Source organism: Antennarius striatus, chromosome 1, assembly GCF_040054535.1.
Source record: "Antennarius striatus isolate MH-2024 chromosome 1, ASM4005453v1, whole genome shotgun sequence".
NCBI lineage: Eukaryota > Metazoa > Chordata > Actinopteri > Lophiiformes > Antennariidae > Antennarius > Antennarius striatus.
The window spans coordinates 26,663,997-26,686,022 of record NC_090776.1 but is presented as its reverse complement, the minus strand read 5'-3'; the positions used below and the strand labels follow the sequence as shown (position 1 = coordinate 26,686,022).

The 22,026-nt window shown below is 39.4% G+C and overlaps 2 protein-coding genes across 9 annotated transcripts in view; both read left to right on the top strand.

Moving 5' to 3' along the window:
- The first annotated feature begins 9,247 nt into the window (after window positions 1-9,247).
- On the top strand, window positions 9,248-17,257 carry aktip (akt interacting protein). 6 transcript variants are annotated; one of them, XM_068313349.1, is made up of 10 exons: window positions 9,248-9,296; window positions 10,053-10,177; window positions 11,866-12,074; window positions 12,281-12,345; window positions 12,600-12,700; window positions 13,944-14,032; window positions 14,374-14,472; window positions 15,440-15,547; window positions 15,642-15,702; window positions 15,865-17,257. In XM_068313349.1, the coding sequence occupies exons 2-10, from the start codon at window positions 10,130-10,132 to the stop codon at window positions 15,967-15,969; spliced, it is 885 nt and encodes a 294-aa protein (XP_068169450.1). In that variant the 5' UTR covers window positions 9,248-9,296; window positions 10,053-10,129; the 3' UTR covers window positions 15,970-17,257. The 6 variants fall into 6 exon arrangements, with proteins under 6 accessions (XP_068169450.1, XP_068169426.1, XP_068169435.1 ...); XM_068313325.1 differs by having other exon boundaries at window positions 11,863-12,074; XM_068313334.1 differs by having other exon boundaries at window positions 9,251-9,387.
- Window positions 17,258-18,003: 746 nt separating this feature from the next.
- The window catches only part of chd9 (chromodomain helicase DNA binding protein 9), a 77,103-nt gene continuing 73,080 nt past the window's right edge, over window positions 18,004-22,026 (top strand). For 2 of the 3 annotated variants that reach the window (XM_068319871.1, XM_068319862.1), the window contains exon 1: window positions 18,006-18,129. The gene's annotated coding sequence lies outside the window, so the exon portion shown is untranslated. Of the gene's footprint in view, window positions 18,130-22,026 lie in introns of all 3 variants that reach the window. The other variant, XM_068319887.1, reaches the window with a different exon arrangement.

The following is a 22,026-nucleotide window of genomic DNA, read 5'->3' as shown; positions in this document are numbered from 1 at the left end:
AGGAAACAGAAGTCGGCTGCTTAGATTGTGTCTTGATTAATAATTCAACAACCAGATTGTCTATCCAATGACCCTAGTGAAGAAGCTCAAATTATTTAACAAGCTGCCACATCAATGCTGGGCGAGGATATGAATCATGGTCTTTCACTGAGGTATCGTAGAGGCACTTGAACTTCCTCTCAGGATGCTGGATGACACATGTCCCCGTGGGTATTGATGGCTATATCAGGGTACAGGAGTACGGTTTCTATCACCAGTCATCCATCTGTCCATACACATTGATCAATCAGATAAGGCTGGGTGTTTTTATCAACAACAAATGATCCACATATTAAAAAAAATAGTTACAGCAAATGAGATATCTGCAGTATTTGAAGATGTGGCACAAACTTCATCCACTAATGAACATGTAAATACCTCTTCCAGGAAGGGGAGCATATAGCAGTTCTTCATGTGCACATGGTTGTAGTTTACATATGTAAAGCAGAAAGAATGACATGCTTTTTTAAAAGTATTTTTCACAAGCGTGTGGCTAAAACTTCATGTCCCTTTTGGTTTCAGCCTGTCATATGACTCTTATTTAAACACATACTGTATGTGTCATGCACAAATATAAAGCATGTTCATGTACTTCTACAGTGAGTCCTGAATATGGTGACAAACAGTGAAATGAGACAACCATGTCTGACAGCATCATTGTCACCCTGTTATTTTTCTTGCTCTTAAAAAGCTATATACTTTTCCAACCGCTTAAAATGTGTTATGATTTTAGAATGAGCCAAAGACATACACACACACATACGTGCACACCCACACACGGACACACACACACACACACACACACACACACACACACACACACACACACACACACACACACACACACACAGAAGCTGATAGATGAAAAGAGAGGGGACAGACTGTTTGCATGCATAAATGCAGGTGTATGTGTATATTGTGGATGTGATAGAGAGTTAACCTTGATGTTTTTAGTGATGATTGGGGCCTCTGTTAGACCTCACACGCTAGGCTGTGGGTGTAATTGCCCCTGGCAGGTCGTCCTGTAACCATGTGGAGACTTATGGAAGAGAAATGGAGAGGAGAGTACGAGGCCTTTGTTTGTGGCAGCCGCCACATGTCTGTCTGCCTGTGTGGCAGTGCTGAGCTCCCGGGTGTGGAGGCTTGGCTTTGGGGAGATGATTGTTATAGCACTGGTGTTGGCTTTAAAAATGCCTTTTTAATAGGAACGTATTTCACAAGCAAAAGCAGCGAGGTCTGGGAAGCCAACATCACAGCAGTGGGGGGACAGAAGTTCAGCATGTGTTTGTGTTTGGTGACGGCTCATCAGTGGAAACAGGCTGCCATCTGCTGCCAAGCTCCAGAATAACACAAAGTCTCTGCAGACGAAGTATTACACAGTTTTACACAGGATTTCTCTTCTGAAGTAAACATTTTGTGACAGGTACATGCGATGTCTGTATGTGGCAGGATTATTTATAAAATCCATAAATGAGAGCATTTAAAATGATCCTAACTGAGCGGTGTGTGTGTGTGTGTGTGTGTGTGTGACGTACAGAGAATCATCATTTAGAGTTTGATTGAGTTCAAATAATTGGGTCAAATTAACTTTGCCTTCCTCTTTTCCATTACTTCACTTATTGTCTTTCCACATACTAAATCTGCATGTAAACCAACACGATGCATATGTCATCAGTCATGTAACTGCGGATATGAAGTAGTTTAATTAAAGATCTATTTAATACATGACCTTTTCCGCTTACCCCAAGCACTTTTAACACATTTCCTTAATGAGCAAATGAATTATGCAGTAACCGAGGCTCAGCCAACAAAAGGCATTTGCCGCCTAATGTGTTTGCCTAAATAGCAGTGAAAAGCAGGCCTACCTTATAAGTGGATAAGGTAACTGTGTTCGGTTTGCAGTAAGTGTCTTGTTTAATTTAATTCAATAATCCCGAGAAATGAAATAAATCCCTTTTGGGACATCCACTCCTTGAGTAGTGAGATAATATAAAATGAGGTTTGCAGAGAAAAAATTAGAACATTATGGTTGATTGAGCTTTTACAAAAAGCAGAAATATTAATACAGAGATCTTCTTTATGTTTATAATTTTGTAATAATGAACGAAAGCATCCATGTGGAAAACAATCAGAGCTCAAAATGGATGACAGTGATTGTGAGGCTTAGTGAAAGAATGCATTAGCATTTTCACACACTCCCAATGTAAATTGTTTCACTTGAACTTTTTAAATACCATTCTGTGTTAGACTGCATTTTAATAAGTTTGAAGATAAGGATGGACTTGAAAGGCAGATCGTGAGTCCCTGCAACACATTTATTCACCATTTGATTCATGAGAGAAAAGGGGAAAATTGAATAGAATGAAAGAACATGATATTCTCTCAGAAATAATATATTTTTTTGCTGAGTTGGGATTATTTAAATACAATAAAAATATCCGTATCAAACGTTAATTTGAATTCAATATAGATGCGGGTATAATTGAATGCACTACTTTGCATAAATTAAAACAGGCCTTTCTGGAGGCTAGTGCTGCTTTTATTGAAAAGGCTTTTCTTACGCTTGGGTACTTTTGCTTTGGCTGTAATTTTTTTTTAATAAATTCTATTTCAATAATTTCATAAATAAATGTTTGGTGCATTTGTATGTATTATATTAAGATTTGTGTGCAGCTCAGTTAAATGATTTTCAGTGTAGCACATAAATTCTTTCAGAATTGTACTTGAATAAAAAAAATTATCACCTAGATTTGTAAATCACTCAATACTTAAATCTGCCAATATTTAAAACGGCACCAACGAATACTTTAAACATCTTGTAAATTGTACTTCAATTCAGTAACTGTGTTTTCTATTCTGAAGGAAACTGTCAGTGATCTCACTCTAAACAATGGACCTGCTAAACATCATTCTGCCGCGTCTCTGGTGTACCTATGTGGTGGGCTGTGAGCTCTTTTTATTTAACCCCTCCTTACAGACTTCACTTGATTCCGGCAACTGCAGCCTCGTTTAAGTCAAAATGATCAAGTCGTCCTTGAACATCTGTTGTTCAGCCAAGCCTCATAGGTAATCCCGTTAATGGCCCTCTAAGCTATCCACATAAACACACACATAAATAAAAATGTTTCCAAAGAGATTTGGTCATTGACTTGCTGCTAATCAATTCTGCAGCCGTTTGCAAAGTACAGAGCAAGATATATGTCACGATCAATGCTTGGCACTGCACCGGCTGGGCAATGAGTGACAGTCACAGCTCCACTGAGAGTCAACAGTTACACACACAGATGGACTGGCCCTCGCACGCACGCACACACACACACACACACACGCACGCACAAACAGTTTAAAAGTTTAACACCGGCCAAACAAATGTTGTCCAGCAACACTACAAGAAGGGAAATTAAAGACTTGTGTGAAGTGAAGTCTGTAAAGTGAAGAAGTGGCATTCCACAGTTTGAGCCGCTAAGCTCTAGCACAGAATGATATGAATGTTGGATCCGTGCCACGTCAGAAAGCCAGTGTTTCAAGATTTTAAGTGAAAAGGAGGAAAGTGATCTTCTCAAATGGTGGTCAGACACCTTATTTATATTTTGATGTAAAACACATGGCATTGGGGCTGTTTCACCATCCTCAGGATGTCCACCTTCATTGTAAGAGGAAAAAAATTTGATTTAAAAGTAGCGTTATGACAAATACTAACAACCACTGAGCTTACAGGCATATATATGCTGTTGTTAATTATTGAATTATGATGCACACAATCATATTATTGCTGCTGAATTTGAATCACGATGTCTGTCTGGTTAGACCACAGCAATGACCTTCTCTCTCTGAACGATGGCAAACACAAAAGGACCAAAACATACCTAATGCTTCTTCACTGATCATCATGGAAAATCTGAAAATTTTCCAACACCTGGGCTTACAACTGAAGAAATATCTGCATATGAAAGATCGGGGTGGGCTTTTTTGGATCACTCCTGCTGCCGAGTAATATTCATACATAAAATTTTCAATCTGCTTCCCTTTTATTAGTTTGGGTGTTATTAAATGAGATTGCTTCATCTTATTATAATATATTTCCAGCCCTGGTGAAAGTGGCTAGTAGCTGATATTCAAATTCAATAACATAGCCTGTACTTAGTGCATGCCACTAATAAATGCCAATGTATGACGCATATGAAGACAGGGCTCAGAGTGGAGGTTGCAGCGGGCAATATTACTGCTGTGAAAGTCCTTCAGAGGTGAGACATACTTCTCTGCACCCCCTGTAGTCCACCGCTCATATGCCTAAAGAAGCCTGGGTGACCTAAATTCAGAGATAGGCAGGATGGATGTGCTGAAGAAATGAGAAGTGGCCTTCATATTTCCATGTATTACATTAACTAGACCAGACAAATCCTTGAAGAATGAAGACACCAGAGAAAGGACTACAGTATGTAAATTAAAACTACGTGACTGACCTTCAACCTCCACTGGATGCTGGAGCAGACTGCCCTGACTGAAATACATCTTCAAGCTAACATCTGTAGTGTCCATGGTGGGAGACAGAAAAACGAATGACCAAAGGGCTTCAGAATATGGCAGACGCTTGAGTGCAGAGTCTCACCTCTTGGCCTCCGTGGGGTTAAAACTTGACGTCTTTTTCTCTTATCCTGTTTTATCGCTGAAACCTGGCAACTGCTTTTTCGAAGACTGCAGCTAAGGCAGCTTAGCTACAGGAGCGAGTGACCTTTAGTTTTATTATGAACATTTCTATTTCATCTTTATTATAGAAGGAAATCTATGCATATGATCAGCACAATGGATTTCTTTTTCATTAGTTGTGTAAAATGCCACTCAGTGAATGGAAGGAGCTGCCTAACAGATTACCCCACCGCCACCGCCGCTGCGACCACAGGGATCTGACAATTGGAATTAATATGCGTGGAGATTTCTCTCTCTATTTGTTGGCTGAGGTTAGCGAGAGCTTTGCTGAGAGCTTCTTCATCATGCTCAGATCAAAGTCTAACCAACACTTGTCACTGTCAATCACAAGGTGATAATACACCAATAATTCTCTCATTTGGTTTATTAAAATCTCCAGACTTATTTGAACTGCAGTCATTACAGCAAATAATTGCTGCATTGAGGTTTTTCGCCAGGCCGTAGCCTTGGGGATAAAGAAATACTATTGCTATATGAAAAAATCTGCCCGATTTTTTTTTTTTTTTACCTTAACTCCCAAGTTGTTCATATATCCAAAATGAATATTACATTTGAATCTAGATTTGGCTTTCTTTATTCAAACTAACTTTGTTATTGCGTATTATTTGGACAAAGAGTAATCTTTTTTCACTTTTTTGTGTCTCCACTGTCAGGACAGGTTTCACCAGGGACTGCCAATTGTAATTCTTTACTGTCTTTGAAACCAAATTGTAGATCTGAATCAGTGGGCATAAAAGTCTCAGAAGGAATCGACTGACAGAAGGGAACATATTTCATCTTAAATTTGAATTCTGATGACAGCAGAAGATGTGTATCTTGGAAATGTTGCTGAAACCATAGTACTGTATATCAGTCTTTTAGACTGGAACAATCAGACAATAAAATATCCAAACAAATAACAGATATACATGAGAAATGTAAAAGGATCAGATGGTGATATGTTGCTTCCTTTTTAAGTGTGCAACATCTACTGTAATATTGGTTGCTGCATCTTGGCATTTGTCAGCACAATGAGGTTTTTATTATCTATTCTGCTCATATAAATTCTAAATTACATTTTTAAAAAATGATGCCCTCTGAGGTACAAAAGAAATATAACGCAAAACAAAGCTGCAATGAATACCCCACTATAAAAGGAAGCTCCAATGGTTTCGCATATTCAATTAGTTTATCTAATCTTCACACTTAAATTACATTCATTAGTGTATGTGTTTGACCAAACAAGGTCACAATAGTTGATTAGATTAAGACAAAAAAAAAAAAAACTCATTACAAAAACAGTGGCATGGATATTTGCATCCATGTTTGTGTCTGATAGTCTATCTCAATGTCATGGAAGGCAAAGCAGGCATAAACTTATTTGTTTTGAGGTGGTCTTTGATTTGTACATGTCTATGAGTGATGGTGACCTTGCATTGTTGCTGCCCCACTAAAGAGGCAGGACACTAATTACCTTTGTCTTCTAAGTGTACGTGGAACATTACATAATCAGATATTAATAGATTCAATGATTTGTATATTCTCTGAAAGTTGGACAATGTCATTTTGCCCAATTAATACAATCACCCATGCATTAAATTAGTTTTTCTTTTCCCCACACAGGAAAATAATTAGCAGTAATTGTTTGGAAATCAATCAATATGACAAATGAACTGCCAATGAAGCATGGTCAAAACTAAAGAAACTTGTGACACAGATGGCTCGGATGCCTTTAGAACTCAAGGGACTTTAGCTGCCCAGAACACCAAAACATTTCAATTAAGGTGAATTACTCTCATGTTTATCAAGGTGCCAAAGTACTTTGATAGATATGTGTGCTAACTTCTAAGACTGAACTAGTATAGTATAGAGTGGACCTATTAATCCTCAATGGGAATATCAGGTATCATAATAGGAGCTGTAAGAAAATAAAAGATATAAACTGAACATCCATCCATCCATTTTCTACACCAATTCATCCTCTGTCATGAGGAGCTGGAGCCTATTTCATCCGGCTTGGGCGTGGGACACTCCGGGCATTACGCCAGTGCACCGCGGAGCCACACAGAGGCAGACAAACACGGATGCACAACTCTGTTAATATCATCGTTTTACAATGATATTAACATTAAAATAAACATTAAAGGCTAAAACAAAAATCATTCAGTAATGTACCATGTGGTTTATAGATTCATAACATATATCTTGGCATTTTATGGTAGTAAAAACACAATTAGGAAGAATACAGAAACACAGATTTGCATGTGCGTATCAACACAAATGAATGATGCTAGAAACAGGTTATTAACAGGCTTGACAGATAACAGAGCAGAGGGTCAAATCTCCACCTACAGGTCAACATAAGAATGACACGATTCTCTACAGCTAACATTCAACCTGACCGGAATTGTTGGCAGTCTTGATTTTGCTAACATCTCCAGCGAGGTGGATAAAAGGATACAACCCTGCAGATAACCAGGGAAGCTAAAAAGGCCACACAAAGTGACATCAGGGCAAACTTAAATATGAGTGTTAAACTGGTCAGAATTCAGGCTCATAGGGCTTATTGATTGCTTATTTTTTCATGATTATGCCCCCCCCCCCCCATTTATTTGCAATTTCCTCCGGGATGCAATTTCCTCCGGGATTAAATGCAATTTCCTCCGGGATTAATAAAGTATCTATCTATCTATCTATCTATCTATCTATCTATCTATCTATTTATTTTTTTCACAAACTGCATGATCTGCATCGTCATCATAGTATTCTGGATGATGATGATTATCATCATCATCATCATGTTAACCCCTCAATGAGGGAGCGAAATGTGAAGACGGATATTTTTTGTCAGTAATCAACTTTAATGCCATGCACGAAAAGTACCGCGAATCTCCTCGATGTACAGACGAAGACCTGAGTAATTGATCTCAGATGATTGGATAAAGACAGCACTATCAATCAACGATAGCAAAGTTATGTCTAAACTTCTAACAATAACAAACTAAATAAACAATGAATTAACTAGACTTTTTAACATTTTAACTTATTAAACATATTGTGAGTTTTTAATGTTTCCGACCATTATTTACAATAACTACACTTTAATCTTAATATAAACGATCAAATAATAACGCTGGGGACTGGAGTCAGACGGTCGCCAGGTCAAGACCAAAACATTTGGAGTGCTAACTGGCAGTGGGAGATGCCAGTTCACTTCCTGATTACTGCCAACGTGCCCTTGAGCAAGGCACCATCCCAAGTTCCTCATCGTGCACCCAACGTGAGAGCTGCCCACCACTCTGCCTCCCATTATCTGCATGCCTACAGGCACCGTGTGTGTGTGTTCGTGGGCGGGCCTGTAAAATGTACATATGTGTGCGAATATTCAGGGCGGAAATAAGTATTTTACCTATGGGGATTATTAAAGGATTTATTTATTTCATTACAGCCTGGTGCAGTTTTGATCTGTAGTTTCCAAGCTTGTAGTTTATGCTTGTTGTCCGATCATCATATCCTGTGCTACGAACAGGTTCTTTAAGACAGTGCTTTCCAATTTTATGGGAAATAATCCTTTTTAATCTTAATTTGTCTAAAAACCATGCAATTGTTGAGTGTCAGTGCTGTAATCTGGATTCTAGTAACAGAGTAATGTAATACTTTTCTATACCACTGGGTGGCAGCATGCAGGTGGAAGCAGGTAGTTAATTGCTCTGTCATTTCGAGGCGAGAAGTAGTGAAGCATACTAAAGATGAAGAGATGTTTTTCCAAAGGAAAAACTCTATCTCCTAACTCCCACTCTCACCTCTGATCATGAGCTTTGGGTCATGACTGAAAGAAGATCCCGGATGGGGCTGATGGGGTCACAGCCAGAAGATTTTTGTTTGGTGGTGTGCCTGGTAATTCTTTCCAATGAAAAAAGTCCCGTTGCTGAAAATTAAAAATTAAAAATCACTTATTTTTCAGAGGAAACACATTCAATTCAATATTTCTCAGGCTTTGTGGCAAAAGTATTTTTGTCAGCTTGTTCAGGATTTCCATTTTCGTGTTTCGTGTTATACTTACACCTGTGCCTTTTTTTGGGTGTTAAGAATGTTCTTGTAGACGGTTTGTCTCTCATCCAAGAGACGAAACGTCCACACACACACACACACACACACACGCACGCACGCACGCACGCACACACACACACACACGCACATACACACTGTATAAACATAAATCAGGAAATGATCATACGAGTTGTGTTGTGAATCAGGTGTGTCTGCAATTATAGCTCCGTCTTGATCGAGGACAAAACCCTGGAATCTGGAGTTGAACTGTTGAACTTCATTGAATTGGCAATTGAGTCCGCTATCAGAAAAGCTCCACCCTCATTGTGTCAACAGCCGTTTGTCTCTCCATGTGACAGAAATGACAGCAAATCAGCTGCGACGACGTATTCTTGCTGACCAATGAGAAGCCGTACGCGGAAACTCCCGTCCAAGTTCGGTTGGCCTTTCCTGTCTCTGTCTGTCAAACTATTTAGCTAGCAAGTGTTACCCAGTTAGCCGGAATGACACCCAAAGGAATGGCAAGTAGCTGAGTATTTTATGTAAAAATTAGACCGGGATACACGATAACATTGCCGTGGAAGGAAGTTAAACAGCTGTTTATCAAAAACCGTGAGCAAAATTCCTATGTTTTTTTCATATTAAGGGTAAGAATGAACGAAACGCAAGTCGAGACGTGAGCAACGCTAATGTTAACATAGTAGGCTAATGCTATAAATAACGCTATGATGAAATGAAGAAAACAGGTGAGACAACATTAGTTTGTGGACGTAGGCATTATATATTGTTACTTACAAAAGGAAAATGTTGTGAGATTTCCAGCTTGCAGGGTAAAATTCCATTTGTCTTGTAAAGTAACGTCGGTGCATAGTATTTCCAAATACACAAACAGGTAGTCTGTGGTACTCATACGCTACTCTGTATGAGTACTACGCTATCGCTATATGAACTGACTCTTCGTTGTCACCACCGTTTGGCCGACTGACACGTGAACTTCGTAAACATCACTTGGCACAACTCATAAATTAGCACGAAGGAAAGCTAATCCAAACTATCCCTCTAGTTAGATTACAATGGAGTGCTACATTAGTTACCAATTGTTTACTACTCTGTTAGAAATATATACATTAACTAAATTATTTCTATCATGTGCACTGAAACTAAGCTGGGACAATTGTCACGTAACCAAACAGTGCAGTCTGTCATCTGAATGTGTTTGTGTGCACTTACTGTTTTACTTGTGGTCCTAGGTATTTTTCTTTTTCACTCCATTACAGCATCGAATGGCATTGACAGCACTAGTCGTGGGACCTACATGAAAAGAGGGACACCAATCTGAACCTCTGAATGAGTAATGAACCTCAACCCCTTCTGGAGCATGTCTACCAGTACAAACCGAAAGGTGAGGTTGAACACAGTGATCTGAGAACCATCGCTAATCACAGTAAAATCAGTGTTAGTCACTCTGAGGTTTTCAAAAAGCAAGATACTGTTAAAATGTTTTAATTTTGTAAAAGCCTGTCTCTGAAATGTAGTAGAGAAGGTAGTCATATATTGTGTTTTACAGAACTGAGCAACATACCCATTTCGTCGTAAGCCACTAGTGGTCCACGACATGAATTTGACAGCACACACACTCACTATATGTTCTATGTTCTTAACTCATGGCTGCCAGCCATTTTCAGGGCAGAGATCCCCATACTGCCAGCAATTTGTCTGACCTTTCAAGACCCACAGAATATTGTACAGTATTCTATGACTAGGTAGACACTGAAACTATACTCTCGACTTACATCGTTTAAAAAATATTCTATTTCCCATTCTTGATCAATTGCTAGTGGAACATTGGCTAGTTTCATCAAAGACAGCAGTTCTTGACCAAAAAAAGCGAGATAATGAGCATTTTGTCAAAGCTGTGTCAAGCAGAACAGATAATTTGATGCTCCCATTTTTTGCGTCAGTGAATTCTAAAAATATCTCAACAGTGGTCTCCTATTAAACAACAAAAAATAACATCAATAAAGGGCTTTTGATGGTGAAATATTTTTTTACAGGCATGTAAATATGTACAACATCTACACTTCACAAAAACATTTTTTTTTCCATTTTATATTGTGTTTACAAATAAAAAAACTGAAAAGTAGGATGTGCAAAAGTATTGGCCTCCTGTTTACTCAGCTCAGCTAACCGGCTCCAGAAGTTCCCTGATGACTTCTGAATGATCCAGTGTTGACCTAAATGACCAACAATGACAAACAGAGTGCATCTGCGTCATTTGGGCTCAAATTTGCACATCTTTTAATTTTTTATATGTTAACACAATATAAAATTTTAATAAATCTCGTTCCACTTCACGATTGTGTCTCACATGTTGTTGATTCTTGAAAAATATTTTTAGTTTGTTTTCTTTAAGTTTGAAGCCTGACATGTGGCAAAATGTCAACAAGTTTTTGGGGGGCCAATACTTTCGCAAGGCACTGTAGCAAAGAAATATTTTACTATTTTTGTTAAAAGTTTATGAACCCTCCCCATACTGATATCAAACCACCTTTTTTAAATTTTTATTTTACTATATGTGCTGTTAGTGCTGTATGTGTCTGTTAGTGTAGTGTTTGTCTTGTATGTCCTGTCCTGTGGTGTCATTGTTTCTTTTTTCTCCTGGTGTTGATCCAGTATTTATTTGTTATGTATGCCTGAGCAGTGGCTATGTTCAATTTCCTCCGGGATTAATAAAGAGTCTATTATATCAAAATTTTCTTTTGCCACGCGCTTACAGACTGCTTAAAGCATTTTTGCATTGAAGAAAAGTCGCAGTAGGAACTGTGAGCCAATAACATACACATACGGTATCACGTGACTACTAAAAATCTGCGATGTAGTGAAGCCGTGCCTCTTGAAGCGCAAATAAGCGAGGGATTACTGTATGTGGTTACAATCCTGGTCAGTTGATCTAATCTTAGGTGGGTGTAATGGTAAAATGGTAACTTTTATCTGTATTTTAAAGTTTCCCCTCAGCCTTTGTTTACAAATGTTTTTTTTACACAGCTGGTGTGTTGAGATTCTTGTTATATTTCTCATACCACATAGCAGAGATCTGACAACGAGGAACAAACTGGTCGTGGAGAGCAGAGAACCAGTCCAGCCCGTCTGTCCTTTGGCAAAAAGCAGCTTCCACCCATTCCGAAGAATGCAGCGCCTATTACCAAACCAGCTTCAGTGGTCAACCCTGCTCAGTCAGCAAATGGCATGCATGCCTCTTACGGTCCATTTTACTTGGAGTACTCTCTGCTAGCTGAGTTGTGAGTATCAGTCCTATGTGTGTCTGCCTGTCTGTCTGCCCATCTGTGTCTGTCCGTCTTACATAATATAGTATTCTCTATATTATGTTATATAAATTATTTTAAGAGATGTAGACATGATCAAATAAAGTCTTTTTAGAAATGATACTTGATAGAAAATTTCTTCCCTATATATTAATCTAATCTTTTTATCTTCCAATTTGCAGCACATTAGTGATTAAGCAGAAACTCCCTGGAATTTATGTACAGCCATCTTACAAATCAGCGTTAAGTAAGCACCTTCTGTTTCTATCTTCATGTATGTTTGAAGTACATAATAAAAAATGTCTACTCTTGGATAACATCTAGAATAATCTGTATCTACTTTGCAAGATTTAACTTAAAAAACAAAACATAGTATAACAACAATAAAGTGGCTACAATAAAAATTGTCATTATTTTCTGAATAAAAGATAAACTTCAACATGATTAATACCAGTTACAGTGGACTCAACATTCTGACATAATGTGTCTCCCATTGTTTAGTGTGGTTTGGGGTCATATTCATCAGACATGGCTTGTACCAGGATGGAGTCTTCAAATTCACTGTGTATATTCCAGATAACTATCCCGATGGAGAGTGTCCTGTAAGTATAACACTTGTTTTTACTTTTGGTTTTGTTATCTGTTTCCTGTTTTTGAAAACAATGTTTAGTCATAAGTGACCTACAAGTTGATGCTTGGTTTATAAATTAATGATTGAAATAAAAAAAAATAAAAAAATATGGTGTATACAAATCCCAGCTGGGAGTAGGTCCCAGAAGGTAAGGACTACCACACTGAAAGCTGTGTCATCTTGGGTTGGTGTGAGGGGAACGTGAATAGCCTAAATTGACAGAGATGAAAGAGTTGATGAAGTTTTCTGCTATAATCAGAAAGTGATTGTTGATCAATATGGTTGTTTTTTTAATCAGTCAGCCACTGTCACAAACACAAATGTAAATCATATCAGAAGTAGCAGAAAGCCATAGATGGGCAAGCAGGTTATAAATTCAATAACAAGTACAGTAAAAGTGTAGTGAAATAGTTCAACTACATACATTCAGACCCTTGCTACACAAAGATGAGTACTTTTGAAAATGTTTCCCAAACAATCTTGTCCACATGGGCGCATTTATGAAAACTTGTCCCCCTGCAAGAAAACGCAAAAACGCAGTTGAAACACTGCGCAGAGTCTACTGCCAATGTTATGGTTTAAAAGATATTTGAATTAAACTTGCTTACTAATAATTCCTTCCTGCCGAGCAGTTTCTACTGTGACATGAAACATGTAGGACATTGCATTCCGCAGTGCAGTCTTGATGTGTCTGTTTCTCAGTGTGGCAGAATAATAACTACATTGATCTGTAAACGTGAAGGGGGTGGTCAGTATTTTTAAAAGCAACTCTATTTTGGTCCCTGTCTGCTATCGCGTAGAATATCTCATGAACAGTCAGCATGTAAACAAAACAGCACAAAGTTTGACGCCACACCAACCCAAGCGCAAACATGTGACAGCATCCAATTTTTTTTTTTTAATCTTATCCACATGCATATGTGAAAATGGCGTTCTTAAAAGTATTCACCAAACAGGCCATTTTCAGTGGCCAGAAACTCCGTGTGTGCATAATAAAAGCTCTGTTTTCAAAAATAACAATTTTTGCTACAGAAGCCTTGGGATATGATGACTTTTATGGAGTACGAGTCTTAAGAGGCACAAATTAGGCCCTAAAGTTTGATCATTACGCTTGAAAATAGTGCTTTGTTTTAATCCACAGTTGTAAAATTTTGTTGATTGACAGAAAAAGGGCAAAATTCTTCACCATCCCTTCCTTTTGTGATTTGTTTCAGAAATTAATATTTGACATCCCTGTCTTCCATCCTCTTGTCGACCCTGTATCTGGAGAACTTGATGTCAGAAGAGCTTTCACCAAATGGAGGTACTCCCACACAAACACCGGCTTGCTGCTCTTGAACATTTCTGTCTAAGTTAGTGCTCCTCTTGGACAAATTATCCAGTTCAGCATTTTCTGCAGAGGCATCTTTTGAATTGAATTAAACTGAATGGACACAATTTTGTAAGACTTTACAGATAAATCTAAAATCTGATCTTGGAGGGAGAGTAACATAGGGATGTCTTTATAATACCTTGTTCTTTATGTCATTTAAATTAAGTCTGTAGATGCAATTGGTTTTGTCTTGGAAGGGTATTCACCTTTGTGTTCATGGAAATGAAAATATTAACAATTCAGTGATGATTACTGCTTGTGTTCTCTTGCAGACGTAATCACAACCACATCTGGCAAGTCCTGATGTACGCACGGGCAGTGTTCTACAAGATCAATACCACAGAACCACTCAATCCAGAAGCTGCTGTGCTGTATGTTTCCGAATCTTCTATCATTAATGTTAAAGTATAAATCTATATTAAATGGTGACAAAACTGAAAACAAGGAGACTATTTATTCTCCTATTAGGCAAAACATTTGCATTTTCAAATGCGCTTTGGAAAAGTGTTTTGCAATACAGATATGAAGAAGCAAGATTAGAACACTGTCAGTGTATTCCTCAGGTTTGTCTTTACATTTTTTATGATGGGAAAGAAATCAAAAGGAACTCCTGTCCTTGCCTGTACTACTCATACATCTTTATGTGACAACTTGATGGGATTAAAAAGCATCTCAAAAACCATTGGACAGAATTTAATAAGATTTCTCTCTTGTTCACGACTGAGGGAAGGATAGGACGTGAGATTGACAGATGGATCGGTGCAGCTTCCATAGTAATGCGGTCGCTGTATAGGTCTGTCGTGGTGAAGAAGGAGCTGAGTCGCATGACGAAGCTCTCGATTTACCGGTCAATCTACGTTCCCACTCTCAACTATGGTCATGAGCTTTGGGTCATGACCGAAAGGACAAGATCCCAAATACAAGCGGCGGAAATGACTTTCCTCCGTAGAGTGGCTGGGCGCATCCTTAGAGATAGGGTGAGGAGCTCGGAGTAGAGCTGCTGCTCCTCCGCCTCAAGCGGAGCCAGCTGAGGTGGCTCAGGCAAAATTCCTCGTAACATTTCTGTAAATAAAACTAACAAAGACAAGTGCTTCAGTTTGATTGTCCCAGAAAGCTGTCCTGCACAAGCTGTTCTTAAACTCATCTGAGTAGTCAGGATGGTATGACAGATGCACTACATAAAAGCAAAGGGCGTGAGGTAATTTTAAAGGAGCTTTGATTAAATGTCTTGGTAATTTACATTACAAGAATCATGTGTTCTTTCTTGAACAAAGCTCACTTTTGTTTCAGTAACCCTTGTCTTGTGTGTCACAAAGCAAATTGTGTTTTTCCTTTCAGATATGAAAAGGATGTTCATTTGTTCAAAAGCAAAGTGGTGGATAGTGTGAAACTATGCAACAGTCATCTTTTTGACCCACCCAAAATAGATGATCCCTACGCAATAAGGTACATTCCGCAACCCTTACTTTTACGACAAAACGCACCATGTGTATTGGATCTCTGAATGGTTCAATTTTCCACTTTTTTGCTATTTGTCTAGTTTTTCTCCGTGGAACCCAGCAGTTCATGATGAAGCAAAAGACCATATGTTCACATACAAGGTAAGAAGTTTACCCTCCCTGAGCTGTTGGCTGTCGGAGATAATGCATGTCTACTGTGTTTAAAACCTTGAGAGTTTGGTGAGGCTGCCCGATGAACCAGATCCACTTTGATTGGTCAATCTTTTCTGTTATGCAACTCCTAATTTGCCTGTGTTGGTTTAGAGACGACCTGAGGATCACCACAAGGGAGTGCAGGTGTCTGGGTTGTCTTGGGTGAAGCCTGGATCGACACAGCCTTTCAGTAAAGACGACACCTCTCAGAGCTGAAACTCCAGTGTCGATGCTCAACCACGAGAGAGAGGCACATGCATCAGATGTCATGCAACTCCCTTTTCTCAGCTGTTGATGTGAACTGGCTCCTTGAAAAACAGTTGGAGGGAACTTTGTAGGAAGTGTCAACATTATAGCTCAGCTTTAAAAGCTTTATTGTATTTCTTTCCTCAAACAGCTTTAGATCAAGTAAAGTTTGGATGATGTGTAAAACGACAATGACAAACTGAAGTCTTTGGATCATTTAGGCAACACTGCAATCGAAGAGCTTTCAGTTTGGGATCCAGGCACTTGTTGTGTTGGGTGACATTTAACACTGTCCCACAAGGAGCTGAAAAGTATGAGCAAAGCAGTTTGCGTTCATATGGTAAGTATAGTGGACTGTATGATCTGTACCACTTGTTGAGATTTGCTCAGGACTGCTGATTTGTCAGTTTCATATTTCATCACAAGTATGTGATTGAGATATCCTAAGACACCCCCCTTCCCTTCGATTGTTATGATGGGTTTGTTTGTCTCATATTGGAAGGTTTCTTTTTAATTCCACTGTGTAAACTAATGTCTTACATAGTTCCTAATATATATTAAGGCAGAGCAGGAAAAGGTTTTTTTTAATTAAAATGCTAAATTAGTACGCACAGACATTTTATCAGATTTTTAAAAAATCATTTTTAATGTTTTATGTAACGGTTATTAAAGGTTTGATGATTGTTTTGCGAAGCTTTGACTGCAAACAAAGGATATCGACAGCATTGCTTGAAGTTTCTATGATTTTGTTTTTCATGGTGGTGTTCGTAATTACTTTCTTACATCTCTGCAAGTTAAAGGATGATCTCATTCATCCATGGGTTTCATGGAAAATCCAAAATTTATTTTGATTAGGTTTCCTTTAACTATTTCTGGAGCACTACCAAATGTTTTATCCTAGTACAAGAAAGAACTTTCTCTGTTGTGCCAGACAAAATATCATTTTATGTATGATGTCTTCATTTGTAGAGCGCTCTGGCTAAATTTATAGTAATAGTGCCTAGCAGCTTTGAATATGCAAGTAAAATCAAAACTAAAGGGTTGTATGAATGTGCAGAAATCCCAGAATTAAATAACTACAGTTGCAGATATGGTGCTGAAACCTGTTCCATCTATTTATAGCGGCTGTGGATGTAACAAAATCTATGTGGTTAACACCGTCTTTGGTCTGTCAGCATCTTCACACACCAGATTTGTTAGCTTGAAGTATTTTTTTTTTTCTGAAATTGTCCTAAAATCAATAAAAATTATCAAACATTAAAAATGCAATCATTTCTTTGCAGTTGTGGGGTGATACTGAAAATGTTTAGCAAACATGAAGTAAATTAGTTATCTGAAGTATTTTTTAACTTATCTATTTCTACGATATCTGCTATTTAGTTTGCTCTGACCAATTCCGAATGAAGGAGAATTTAAACCCATATTATTGAGCCAAGGGGATAGAAACTTGTTTGTATTGGGTATTTACTAAACAGTAGCCATGACAACAACAAAAAAAACACCTAGAATAACTGGCAAAATTGGGATATGACAGATAATTCTAATTTTACAAGTATGCCCTAGAATATTAAAACTCCCTGACGTTTTTTTCTGAAGACCTAATTCGTCCTAATTGTGGGGAGCGCCGCGTCCGCCCAGCGCGCCACCAGATGGAGACACGCATCCACGGTGGAGCGCAGCTCACACGCTCTCCTGTCAGGTTTTTCGCGTTGAAGAAAGCCTCCGGTGCATGTGCAAAAGTAAACCCCGTCCGGATTGGCTGTTAATGGTGCGCGGCCATCTTATGCACTCTGTCAAAGATAAGGACTTTAGACAGAAAGCCGTCATTTAATCACCCGCTGCCCGGTGCTGTTTGGGGGCGTCATAGCGTTGAAAACACTTGGACTGGGCTGGCTGGATTTTAATTTGACGCGGAAAAGGTGAAACTGTGGCAAAATTGTCAGCGGGCCAATCAGACGGGATGTCACTTTTATGCAAATGTGGTGTTTATCACGGTCACGTCAGCAGCAGCGGTAGAGCTGCTGCGCCGCGCTCGCCAGCAGGAGTACAACTAACAACACAGTCATAACTTCGCTGATAACACTCTTCCTACGCTGACGGCTGCTGTCGCACTTTTTGGTTCGCTTTCAGGTAAGAAATTACACTTGTTTTATACATTTCTGTTAATAAGTCATTGGCTTCTGTTCTATTTAGGTGAGGAGTTGTCAATTTTTTTTTTGACATTTAGTGACTGGGTCCGGCCGCAGCTGTCTGATGACACATCGCTTTGCTGAGTGTGTGTCTTCCCGACAGAAATAAGACTGTCGACTTGCCAAACTTGTCCGTACTAGTTTCGCGTGACTTCCCATAGAAAAGCAGGAAACGTCGTGGCTTTTTCTCAGTTTGCTGCTTGAATGGATATTAGCGTGGGTCCAAAGTAGTCCCCACTCGAGGTTTTGGTCATGGTGGTCCTGAACTGACAGCGACCTGCCGAGCTTCGGTCAGCACCGCGCTCCGATGTGGACGCAGGAACTGTTGTTGGTGCCGACATATTCGGAGCTTCTTTTTTTTTTTTCCCCCCCCCAATGTAAACGCAACGTGTCCGGGGGGGGGAACTAGTTGTATTATCACGCACACCATCACCGCCGACCTTTTTCCTCTCCTATCTCCGGCCTCCACCCCCTCATCTTCCTCCTCAGCGAGGAGAGCGTCACGACACCTCTCGGATCCTGTGGCTACCGGAGTGGGGGGGGGGGGTCGGTCAAAGAGCACGTGTGGCACGTCTCTGCTCACACGGACGGGACATTTTAAACCCCCCCCCCCATCAGAGGGTCCCGTCTGCTGTCGTTTTCCTCACACTTTGGATGAACTGTTGTCTTCAAAGTATCGCAACACTTTTGCCGCCCCGTCTGTCTTATCAACCCCCCCACACCCACCCACCCACCTCGGCCGCCCGTTGGGGGCTGAGGCCATTTCTAAACCGCAGATGAAGAGGATGCTGCTGACTTGGAGGTGAGCCCGGTGTCTCCGTTTGAGAACTCAGAACTCTTTGCAAGAGCAGAACTGTCGCCGCATGTCCCACATGTGGCCATCGCAACTTGTTGGTTTACATTGTTTCCAACAGTTGTTAATTGCTGCTACCGATAATGTAATAAGAAGTAGGTTTTCCTCCTGGCAACTGGGTGTTTAAAACCACAGCAACACCTACTATTTTTATTTATTTGTATTTTATCACAAAGTTGAAGTTTCAAGTAATGTCCCGTCATTTTTTCAAAAGTTTTTTTCTTTTTTTTCTTCTTCTTTTTTTTTGGCCAAGCATTGTTGGTTTGACACAGTTTGACCTAGGAGTGCACAAAAGGTCATTTGCATGTCAGCAGTGTGTGGGTCCCATGAAGACCTCGCCACATTGCGTGTCCATTCTTGTTGATATAACGCAGGAGTTGCACGTGTGTGGAAGGAGCCCACCTCCTCCTGATGATTATGTAGGAAACAGCTGGAGGAGGCTGGGGGGGGCAGGTTTGTGCCTCAGGGCCAGATTAGGGGTCTTTCAAGGTTAGCATTGTCTTTGGTGAGCAGGCTCAAGAATTTTGTTGTGTTTGTTGTAAGACACTGATGTCGTTGCTGCTTCGTCTGAAATCCTCAAATGCAGCTCAAAATGTACTGTTTACTTTTTCTCAGCTTTTAACGTGGGTGAGGATGACTCAGATGTACTTTGAACGTGTGTGTTTTCTACGAAAGAACAAGTGCACGTAATGCATTGTTGTGGACATACCTAGTTATGTCACCAGCAACCTTTTAATTACACATCCTGCTTCAAAGCGGTGATGTATTGTAATTGTCAGCGTTTGTGTGTTCGCACGTTAGTCCGTCCGTCCGTTAGTCCACCAAATATCTTCGCAACCGTTGCACATAGAAAGATGAAACAAAAAGCACATTACTCAGGTAGCAAAGGGGATGAAAATGAGATGATGATCTTGACCTTGAGAAAACTAGGTCAAGGACAAATTTGAACTTTTGTATACTCAGGAACCGGATTAGATAGAACGATGAGGGAGAAGGCCAGTGTAAGACCGTAGATCAAAGCACTAGCTTTGATCTTGAACCTATGCAAGTAGGTCAGGGTAAAAATTTTATTTCAGGGGTGTTGCGGGATGTTGCAGTCTCTGACTGCATTGGTTCTTGCTATATTTTGAGTTTAATTGGGAAAACTTGATGGCATGAGGCTCATGTTCCACCCTTCATTCATTTTCAAGCAAAAAGTATTTCTTCTTGATCAGTGAAACCCACCTTGTTGAACTGCAACCCATTATTTGTTCAGTCCAGTTTAGTATGAAAATTTGGTTTCAGCTCATCTTTTTATTTTTTTTAATTTTCTTTAATGATAAAGAAACCACTCATAGTGTATTGTTGAGTTTATCCAAAGCTGCAAAAAAAACCACTTTGGAAATACATTGTACTTTGTGTCTTACTCAAAATTAAATCACATCCTCATTGTTTCAAGAGAAAAATATTGAAAAAAATTAATACATATCCTTTTCAGATATTCTATATAACTAACAAATAATAAAATAGTGAATAAAGGGTTTTTGCTTCACTATTCGCTTATCATATGAGCAACATTATGCTCTGTGGTGAAAAACTTTTCATTTGAAATTAATGGCTTGAGTTATGATTTTTCTTTCACAGAAATTGCTCTAACTTTACCTGCAAGCAGTGAATGCAGCCACAAAACAACCTGTGTGAGTGCAGAGGCAGGTTACAACTCAGAATATGACACAGTAACGTTTGGCTTGTGACCTGCTGGCAGCCTAGGCCTCTGTGTGCTGCTTCGTCAGAAAAAGAAAAAAACTTTTTGATCCTCTGTGGGGGTTTTTTTCCCCCTGGGTGCTTTGGTTTCCTCCCACAGTCCAAACACAAGCAGGTGAACTGGTGACTTGAAAATTTCAAATCAGAAATGGATGCTTACACAAGTGGCTGTAGGTTGAAATTCATCCAGTTTTTACATTTCTTCGCCTTAGATGTTCGCTGGGAAAGATCCTAACCTCCTCATCGGTCTGTGTATGTGTAGCCTGCCCGGGTGTTCGTGTCCAATGTATCCCCAGCGTAATAGCAAACACACACACACACACACACACACACACACACACACACACACACACACACACACACACACACACACACACACACACACACACACACACACACACACACACACACTTTTACAGTTGATGAGCGTGACTGAAGTCATGTTGTATTTGGTTAACTGCAGTAGTTAGCGCCAATTTGTTCCGTCGATGTGTATGTGTGTGTCTTTTCCCATCTTCAAAGAAGCTACTGTATGTTTTCCCCCACAATTCCTTGAAGTTGTTTGTCGGTCTTTGAAAAGAATGCTGGTTGGCTTCAGTTAGATCAGCTGATCTTGGGTGTACACAATATGTCATAGAGTTGTTACAATTGGCTGAGTGAAATTGCCTCAATGATTAGAAAAATGAAAAGTTATCCGGTGTAATGAAAAACAAGAGAGAAGAATAATAGAGGAATAAGAGTTGTACGTAGGAACAAAGTTTTTAAAAAGAAGTACAAATGAACGGAGCCGGTGGTCATAAGTGCATGCTCTCATATGCACAGTGGCACATGTGCCTCACATCAACAGGGGCATGAAGCAGGCGTTGACAGAGGGAGCTCATTAACATTTAATCGCCAGGCCAGAGAAACAACCCAATTCTCCCGGGAACTCATTTCAGCAACTTATGACATTGGAACTTTCAGAACCACGGATCGGTTTGGGGCAATACATTTCAAATACAGGGTAGTTAGATGTCTGGCAGGTGTGTGTAGTTAATTAAAAAAAAACATTATATGAGACCTTTAAGAATTAAAGACTAAAGATTTTTTCAGGTTTTCATGACCTGTTGATAAACTTTTGTAGAGTAGGGTCCTGGGTCAGAAGTTATTTAATACGAGACCACTACACGGGTTTGTGCTACAACTGTGTTCTCAGAATGTACAACTACATATGTATTCTGCAAAAAGATGACTTTTTGCATT